The following is a 9,927-nucleotide window of genomic DNA, read 5'->3' as shown; positions in this document are numbered from 1 at the left end:
CCCTACAAATGACAAAGGTGGAAGCAGCAGAGACAGCTAAAGACGAAACAGGTAACAAAAATGACAATGAAGTCCTCTGGAGAAACTATGGAGAGATCTGAAACAAGATGAAAGTCTCAGATTTAGCTTAGTCAGAAGACAATGTTAGAAAGTCATACAGCTCGGGGAGCTCAAAAGAAGACACCCCTATAATGTTGTTTAATCAGCCACCCTACTGATTAGCCCACCTCCGCATTCAGAGAAGTAGACCTCTCCATGACGGACCAAGGGGCACTTTCTTGAACAAGAGTATTCTAGTAGTCTGACATGTTTTCACATCCATCTGATGTGCCAGAATACACACCTGCTTTTAACACATTGTGCTTTACATTTGCTGACTTGCATTCTTGTCCAGTATAGCAAAAGAGCTGTGCAAGAGTACATCTGCTAAGTTCTACGGAATCGGAGTCCTTTCCCCAAAGTGCTTATTACCTGTTTCAGATGCTTTTTCAGCTCTGAAGCTTCTGGTTCTGGCAGTGCTGGCAAAGATTCTGCATTTGTGGGAACAATCACCTGGAATTAAGCACACCAACAAACTAAAAATTCCCCAGCTGTAGTCATTTCCAAAACAGAATCTCCTGAATCTCCACCACTCCGGAGATGGAGGAATAAAAGCCATAAAGTAAAATAATTAATTAAAAAAAAACCCACAACACAACCCCCACAGACAGACACCTGCATCAGTACTTTGATTTTCACTTCTTTATGGTGGTTATTGTTTACAGCATCACAAATAATGGAGGAGTTACTTTATCATTTACAACAAAAAACCCCAGAAGTTTGAATGAACCCACACTCATCCTTTGGCATTTCCATCACGTAGAAGATACTATACACATTTCCCTTGAAACAGCCTTGCTCATGCCCCAGTAGAAAGCGGGATACATAGTCCCATTTGAATCATGACAACCAATGCTGCTGGAAGGCTCTTATCAGACTGGGTTTCTTAGGTAGGGCTATAAGAAACACGGTCACAATTACTCAAGAAGACAGCTTTATCATTTGTTTGAGGATTTATCTTCTAATGACACAGCCAGATGGGTTAACTGAAAAAGAATGCCTTATGAGCAAAAGAAATATGGGGGCCTTGAGACACAACAAGGAATGGAATCCTAAAGTTTAAGAGTGACAAAGGTAGACTGAGGCCAGGCATTCTTAAATTCTCAGTGGGTACGTTGAAAGTGCATAGTTCCCTGGAAATAAAGCCACAAGTCCTTATGGGCACCACTTACCCTATTGGTATCCAGATCAATAAGCCATACATCATCAGGCATTTTAAAATCCAGTTTGTAAAGGAAGAAACTTGCTGGAACACCAATGATATAAGGTGTAGGGGCTAGAAGCAACTGAGAGAAAGAGAGACTTTAATAAGGACAAGATCTGCATTTGATATCACCATATTCTTCCCAAATATTTATTAACTACAGTATGTTTATAGCAGAGGAGACAGCACACAAGGCATTGATAAATAATTAATTCAATACAATAGAAACATGGGGGGAGGGGGGGCAGTTCCTGCTCAATTTCCTCCTCCTGTGCCCCCCTGCCAGGGATGTAATTCATATGGCTGCATGGCTCTCTGGAAAAAAAACTTAGCTAATCTAACAGCTTGCAACATCCATCATGGACCAAGAAAAAAGATGGTCAGAGTAAGAGCCTAACTAGAGAAGTAGCAAGTCATAGACGAATACACTCTCAGCTCAAACTGAGTCTGTGCCATTGTAAATACGGATTTACCCTTGCAAGGGCTTTACCCTTACCCTTGTAATGGTAATTTGGTTTCAAAGCAATAACATCCCTAGGAAGCAGAAGAAAGACACATTTTTCCAAATGTACATGGAAAACCTAAGGGGAAATTCAGGTTGTTTCTGATAAGGGAATCAGCAGAGGGGAAAGGTTTAAATCAGTACTAAGGCATGTAGTAGCTTGAGACCAGTGGCTGGGAAGCTAATTTATTCTTTAGATCTAGGACAGTTGGTCACCTCCAAGGGCAGTACAAGAACAAACCTGCAGCACCAGTTGCAGAATAGCTTAGTAAGCTACTTACAGCTTACAGTAAGCTACTACTACTGTAGTAGTAAGATGGCCTGAATTCTATCTTTCCAAGCAAAATAATGAGCTCCTGCAGAGAAATAACTATTGGTAAAACGCAGGCTCCCAGCTGAAGTAACTCAACACTACATATTTATGAGAACAAATTGCAGTCAGTAGTTTCTAAACCCTGAATCAAGATCCCTCAAGCATCCTTAAATATTAGTCTGGACCCTCCCCAAAAACCTTAATACTCAGTTGGGGGCAGGTGGGTAAATACTTGTCATAATATTGTGGGTCTATAGCCTTTCAGTCCACTGTTTGTGAACTATTGTGAACTACCACTTTGAATACAATTCACTAAGCATGCTTTGAAAATATCCTAAATAAGTGGTGTTACCTATGATTTAAATAGTTAGTGGTGCTCAAAGAATGTTTTTTGCAAGGCAGACTTTGCTACAATCCCTGAGAAAACAGCTGGGAAGGAAATAAGGACTGCTCCTGTATGTTTCAGACATCACAGAAGCATCCTTTTGCAGAAGACCAGTAAAGGAAAAATATGTACCTGTTCTGCAGAGGCCATGCAGGTGGGAAGCAGAGGAATCACTGGGAACATGTACTCTAACGGGTAGATCATAGCCACAAAGGCCATCACAGACATTGAGAGCGCATTATAATCTCGGGACTGCAATACAACCTATAACCAAAGAAACTCGCATTAGCACTGCAGCAACCATTGACTTCTAATACTCCCCCCAGGGGTATTCAAAGATCCACAGCCTACAGGCCTCTGATGGGATGGCTGTGAACTGGATGACTGTCCAATAATGGGTCTGAAAACAAGCCTCACGTGCTTTTTTGAGTGAGAGCAAAATTTTTCAAAACAGGAACCTCAGAAGGAGCTATTCCTTCCCCCCACAGACAAAACTGATTCCAGGCAGTGCAGGAGGCAGCTGTTCTAGACATCCAGCCTACCCTGGTTTTGAAGAGGGCAGAGCTTCCTATGTACCTATCAAAGTCCAACTCTTCCCTTCTCACCTTGTGCTCCAGAAGGATACAGGTCAGCACCTGCAGACAGGCATCCACTCCCAACAACTCCAATGGCAGATGTAATGGAAAATCCACCAAGGTGAAGCGGGATGGATCAGGAAGAGCAAAGGTCAAAGCTGGCTGCAACTCATGGGGCAAGACTTCCACATCCACCCGCTTCTGACCAGCAACAGGCATCGGTGAACGGAGCAGCCGGTATATCCAGGCCTCAATCTCCCGCAAGTCGTGTAGCAATGCACTAGACTTTTCTTCCACCAGGAGGGAGCCTGTGAAAATCCGCCACATTGTGTCCCTGTACAGGGAGAACAACAAGGTTAATACCCCAAGAGCTCACTTGACAGCCATTCCGCAAGGCTCTTCCAGGGATAGAGCAGATCCACTGAGAATTAAAAGATGCAGCTAACAAACATTTGGTCACACAGAGGAACGGAAGGTAGGGATTTAAGCTTACTGAAACAACCACTGTGGGGGAGTATAAACCTTTCTGTGGCAGGAATCAACACAAGTATGTCACTTCTACCTTAGAGTTCATTCATTCATTTAAAGGGTTCAGTTAGGCCCCGATCTCTGAGGATCTCTCATCGGTCTGGTGCTTGAAATTGAGCACGCACATGGGATACACTCGTATCTCACCCAGAATTGTGGCACACTGATCGATTGTAGGATTCTGTTTCCAGGAGTCCTACAAACCTTTGCAAGAATAGGGACTAAATCTGAGATAATAAAAACAGGCCCCACCAAGATTTTCCAGATGTTTTGGCATCATAAAATACTCTTTTTCATTCTATCCTAAACTGCATTGTATCATTCTTAAGAGCTGAATAACCCATGGCAGAAGTGGATGCATTTCAGCTGAGAATATAAATTTCTGAAAGCTGTCTAGAAAGCATTTAGGTACCTTAGCAAATTAAGCAGCAATTTTTCCATGCCCTAAACTAGCAATTTGCAAACTTGTAGCTCATGTACAGCATTGCTCAGGGCCTTCAGAGCTTCAAAACTTGAAACTGGGTCTGACAAGGGAAGCCAAGTACCTTGTCCACTTCAGCCCTTAATGTTGTAGCACAGTGAAGGCTGCAAACCTGCTGTACCCATTCTGCAAAAAACTTCAGCCTGATAAATATCTTCAGTTACTGTAATAGATCCCTTATAAATGGGATCTATTCATATTAGAGGATCTACTTCACAGTTTACAACTTTTAAAAAAAAGTTAAAAAAGAAAAAAAATATTATGACACTGGAGGCTTCAGAAAGGAAGAAAAATTTAGAGAAGTTTGAAGCAGTGCAAAGAAGGGCAATTTGAGATTATGGTAAGTGATACACCTCTCAGGAACTGTGATGCTTCTCATCCTCCACTCTTCCTTCAGCTGCTTGTAATGCACAGGACATTAAGTCATTAACAGGCACGCTCAACCTTTTTACAAGCTGTAAGGATTCAGTTTCACCTTTATTCTGCCACCACTTCTATTGTGGCAAAACTATTCTACTTTTCCAGGTCACGGCCTGCAAACCACATGGTAATTCAAACTTGCTGCTTTACTCTTCACAGAGATGTATGCTCAGCATTCCTTCTCTTGCCTTCCTCATCTGTCACTCAATTCTTCAAAAATTACATCCAACAAGAGCAAATTTGTCAAATACCACATGACATTCAAACGCTGGAATACTTCAGCACTCCTTTCAAAAATCCAATGAGCTCACAGAGTTGAGGAAAATAATGAAATTTAGCTTTTTTCTGCCTCAGTAATTACCAGACTAAACCAAGTGACAAAATAAGCTCCCTTAATACATACTTCCACTGGGGGGGCGGGGGGGAAGTTTTGTTCTGACAAAATAATTTTTTCCCCAACAGTCAGTGGATTCAGGTGATAAATCTGCTAATGCAGGAGTCAGTCATAAGCCCAGGACACTCTCCTAGAACTATTCCAGGGCAGTAACCCAAGAAGCAGGCTACTGCTCTGTGAACAGGACAGATTTCTCCTTTCATGCAAAAGGTAAAGAGCTCAAAGATGAAAACGATAGGTGTCCTGTCATTTTTTGCTTTTGACAAGTTTAATTTGGAGCGTACCAAGCTACTTAACTCACATTATGAGCTACCTCACAGCCCCATCCCTCTTACTACTGAGATAATCCCCTCCTTCTCCAGAGATTCATTTTATATTTTCTCTTTTCACTTAGCATATTGGAGAAGAAAATATCACCCTGGAATGTAGGTGTCAGGCACAATAGCACAGATCCATGCATATATCCATGACTGATATACATAAAGACATTGTTCCTCCTGCACCCTACAGTGGAACAGCTTTTGATACATACCAAACATTATAATAGCAGATATGTAAGATTACCGTATCACATTAAAAATACACCAGGTTCCTGTTAATTTGCTGTTACCAACCCCCATTCCCATATGCTTCCTAGACAAGTCCTTTGTTTTCTACCTCTCCTCCCTCTCCCCTTCAAATATTGTACTTTGATCTCTTTCAGACTTTCCTGCTTCTCTAGTCTTTTCTCTCCCAGGCGGAAGTTCAGATTGTTTCATAAGCTCATTAAGCAGACTTTCAGCATTTCCTTCTTGCCCCAAGTGGAAATCTTCTCTGTTATTTCTTGGCTCTTTCTAATTTGCCAGAGAATCAGTCCTGACATACACTGTCACTGAGCTTATATGCCAAAGCAACAGTAACAGCATCAGTGCTCAGCTTCAGAAAAGATCATGCTCAGTCAGTTGTTAGCAGGATAGTGTCTCCTTAGCATATCAAAAATGAAAATTATACCAGGTTACAGAATCAGACAGAGATGTTTTAAAGAAATCATCACAAAAATTTCCTTTTCCTACTGTGATCCTGGGTTAAAACAGCAAAAAGGTCAACCGTTGGTGTTCGGCTGCTTGTGCAACCACACCTGTAGCCACAATTTGCCATGAAGACAATTGCAACCCTGAACACTAACAGTAGGAGCAAAAAGTTCTTTCTTCCCCCTCAACGTACCTCTGCACCCCACGAGGAATCCCCAACTTCTTGCCCAACAACCTCTCACTACAGCAGTCCACAAGTCTCTTCAGGGTGTACAGACACTCACGAAAGGTGGAAAAGAAGGGATAATGACTAAGGATGCACAGAGAAGTCAGAGTGCTGTTCCGAGAGCGATGGCTGCCTTTGGCTGGACGCTTACTGCGCGGTGATCGATTCACATCTGGCGTAGACTCTGTACTTGGAGACTGCAGTGAAAAACCGCTCTCTGAACTCTCAGTGCCCACTTCCTCTTGGGGTGCAGATGCATCCCCAGATTTGGGAATTTTCTGTCCCTCCCGAGCTCGATGCCCCCCTGTGCCTTCTCCCTTCTCCTTGGGTACTCGCTTCTGGAAGGAGCGGTAGAAGTTGACACAGATTCCATAACGAATGACACCTGTATCCTTGTCTGTGAGTGTGAAGACAAAGGAAGTGTCATCACGGAAGCTCATGCGTTTTTGCCGCACGCTCAGGCATCCTTCTGGCTGGCAGAAGAATACAACATCAGGCGGTAGAGGAAAGTCCACATGGTCTTCTAGAGGGTAACGTCGCAGCAGTTCAGGAGTCTGAGCAACACTATCACTACTTGGCTGCCTACAAAAAAAGCACACAAAAAAGACATACGTTGATTAATGCCAATAAAAATCTTTGGTATCTCCCTACCAGGTGCCTGTGGGCTCAGCTTCATGTTTGTTTCTTCTCTCCCCTACTACCCATAGAAAGCGCAGCTTCTCAGTCACTAGCCACTAGCACAAGGCCACAGCTGCAGAAATGTTAAATAAAAAAAGTTTATACCATCATTATCAATGCCCAACAAGGAGCCTGATCAAATTTGACCAAGAAAAGGACTTTCAGGAGTATGTTGTTCCCAGGAGAACATTGTATTGTCATGTTTCCCCGACTCTGATTTCCAAAATGAATTTAACCACACAGGTCTCTGGGCAACACTTGGGTAGGAAATACACTGTCCCTCTCCAAATATAGAGTCAGATGAAAACCCCCTGGAGTTCAGCCATTTATGAACAAGATGAAAAAATAAATGAGAAAATCCAGAATCAATTCCTAACTGGGGTAAACAAGAATTCACGAGGAAAGAACTCAGACAAATGGTGGAACATGGACCTTATCCTGTAAACTTTTTAATGAAAAGTTCTAGCAACTACGGATATATAGGTATTTCTGCTTTTGATTTTCAAGTTGGATTTGAAGCGTAAGTTACTATAAAAGCTGGGTAGTAATATGCAGACCTATTTAACATGCTGGCTCACCAACCTTTGTACCACAAATCACTAATGGAAAACAAAGACAGAAAGGCAATACTGTTTATTCCTAATTTTCCACCAGAAGAACAGATTATTTCAAGGTATTAACTATTTTCCTACTACTACTTTCCATGAAAGTTACTGAATAACTGTCAGAGAAATAGTATGAGATCCACATAGTGAAGGAAGAAAAATATGTCCCCCAAAGAACCTTTCTTTGATTTTACCACTTGGCTATAAAGGCTGATCTCTCACCATTTTCTAAAGTAATTAGCATTTAGTATCATGTTAACTAAATGGGGTGCAGGAGACCTGGCTCCACCATCACTCCCTTGTGGGATCTCATACAAGACATCTTCTCACTTTGATGCTTCAGATTTGCCCATTTCAAAATACAAATGACACTTCCTTTTCTCTTATCTGAGAGGTGAGAAAACCCAAACAAGTAGTAATAAAATGTTTGTAATTTACAAAAGAAAATCACTGGTGTAAATAGCTCTGCTGACTAATTCTCCCAAACGAATATTTTATTACAGAGAAAGTAAAAATACTTTAGTAATAAAGCATAAATCGGTAGCATAAATTGTACTGCCTGTACAGTTAAGTACTGAAATACTGTATGAAAAGAAAAAAGAAACCCTAAAAAGCTTTTATGTATTAGTGGACACAACTAACGCATCATCTGCTGAAGAAGAAATGTCAAATAATGCTGGTACTGTTTAAGAGAGTCTATTTGGCAGTAAATGGTTAAAAAAAAAAACAGTCATCACAAAGTACCAGTGAATATATCATCAGTTCATGCCTTTGCAGTAATATTAGCTACAAAGACAGTCTTCTCAGATGTTTAGAAAATTTGCCATCTAATAAAAGGGAATACTTCCAAAAGGCACTGCTATTTGTGCATGGTGGATAACAAGATGTAACAGTAAAGGCCACGTGGAGCTCCTAAGGACTTTACAGTAGAAGCTACTTCAGTCAGCTTCATCTCTTATCACAGGCATTTGTTGAAATGCCTAGTGAGACAACAGACCTGTGAGCATTAGCAATCTAGCTACTGTTGCCCAGCAAAAAGCAAGAGAACTCTAGGAGTCCAAAAGTGATGCTACCAAATTTCCAAGTGAGAACATCAGACACTATAAGCATCACTGGAGGGAGGCAGCTAGCATTTCCTCCTCCTTTTCCTACTCGGTGACACACATATGGAAAACTCGGTTATTTTTCTACAGACAATAAGAAGAAAACTATTAAATATTTTTGTCTATAAAATACAATAATAAAAATAATTCTTACTTAGGACTACATGATTTCCTCCACTCAGCCTATTTAAACATTGCACTCAAAGTATTCTGAAAAGAAAGTGGGAGGTAAAGCAACAGGCTGATGCACATAAACCACTGATATGTCAAAATGAAAGTAAAATAGACTTTGGAATGCACGAAACAGACTGGCAGAAAGTTACTGCATAAACTTTGAATAAAGAAAATTGTCAAATACACAGCTGCTCAGTAAGTGTTAAACAGCACACGTATCAACCCCACCTTTCATACGTGCCTTCGGTAAATAAGCATAACATTTTATCTTTTGATAGTTAATAAGACTTTAAAAAAAAGAAAGCATTCATGTCATTCCTATGAGGATAAATGAGTATTAGAGCAAGAAACAGCCAAGTAAGGCAAGTTCCAGATTTTTTTTTTTTTTAAACTGAGTTTACAGACTACACTTCAAAAGCTATAAAAGTAACCCCAAAATAGTATTTACTCACACGTGGCTTTCAGTACTTTCAACTTGTGAACCCCTCTATCCTGATGCCAGTAGAAACAAATAAGTTCAGACACACAGGCTACCAGGGAGTCCTATATAAATTGGCTTTTCTTAGTCACCCTTGGCAGACACTCGAAAAGGAGTCTAAAGACCACAAGTTATAAAACTTTGGCTGCACTAGTACCTTTCAAAAAGTGCTCCGGCCCAAGTAGATGCTCCCATTATGGTAGCATTCTGCACACATTCCAGACAGCACTTCCTCAGCACCAAGCAAGGCTTCATCAGTGGATGCTGCGTTATTTATCCCCACCCTACTACCCAGGCAAAAGCAGTGCTGAGACACTTTTACATTACCTGGCTCCAATGATCACAAGATAGTCAAGTAACCGAGGGCAGATTTTCTTTTTCTGCACCATTGTCCTTGACGCCCCTCCCTATGTCATCTCAGTGAATTTCTGTTCATCGATCCAGTAGTCAGTTATCCAGTCAGCCGTGATCAACTGCTTTGGGGAACAGAATCTGCTTGGAACTGTCTGGCAAGTCCAACCTACAATCAAGAAAAGCAAGAGTGTCAAAGGCACAATCAGGAATACCAAATACATATAAGCAACTTCATGACCTTCATTACAGTCTCAAAACACCTCTGTGTTCTGTGCAGTCATGGCCATCCACAAATCTCTCCCTTCACGAGTATAAAACTACAACCACATGCCCGCAAAAGCAGAGAGGGCTGAAAAACATGCAAAAAAGCACAAGAGGATCTCAAGACAGACCACAGA

At 41.3% G+C, this 9,927-nt stretch overlaps 1 protein-coding gene across 1 annotated transcript in view; it reads right to left on the bottom strand.

Annotated features, from left to right (window-relative positions):
• MADD (MAP-kinase activating death domain) overlaps positions 1–9,696 on the bottom strand; it is a gene marked incomplete at its 3' end in the record, with an annotated part of 53,680 nt that extends 43,984 nt beyond the window's left edge. Inside the window, exons 1-6 of the mRNA XM_010295235.1 lie at positions 9,503–9,696; positions 6,105–6,719; positions 3,109–3,412; positions 2,636–2,767; positions 1,272–1,385; positions 472–552 (exon numbers count right to left, since the gene is read on the bottom strand). Coding sequence (XP_010293537.1) covers positions 472–552; positions 1,272–1,385; positions 2,636–2,767; positions 3,109–3,412; positions 6,105–6,719; positions 9,503–9,564 — 1,308 coding nt within the window. The remainder of the gene's footprint in view (positions 1–471; positions 553–1,271; positions 1,386–2,635; positions 2,768–3,108; positions 3,413–6,104; positions 6,720–9,502) is intronic.
• Positions 9,697–9,927: the final 231 nt, after the last annotated feature.

The sequence above is a fragment of the Phaethon lepturus genome, unplaced genomic scaffold (assembly GCF_000687285.1).
Source record: "Phaethon lepturus isolate BGI_N335 unplaced genomic scaffold, ASM68728v1 scaffold12799, whole genome shotgun sequence".
Lineage (NCBI taxonomy): Eukaryota > Metazoa > Chordata > Aves > Phaethontiformes > Phaethontidae > Phaethon > Phaethon lepturus.
This window is presented reverse-complemented; position numbering and strand designations above follow the sequence as displayed.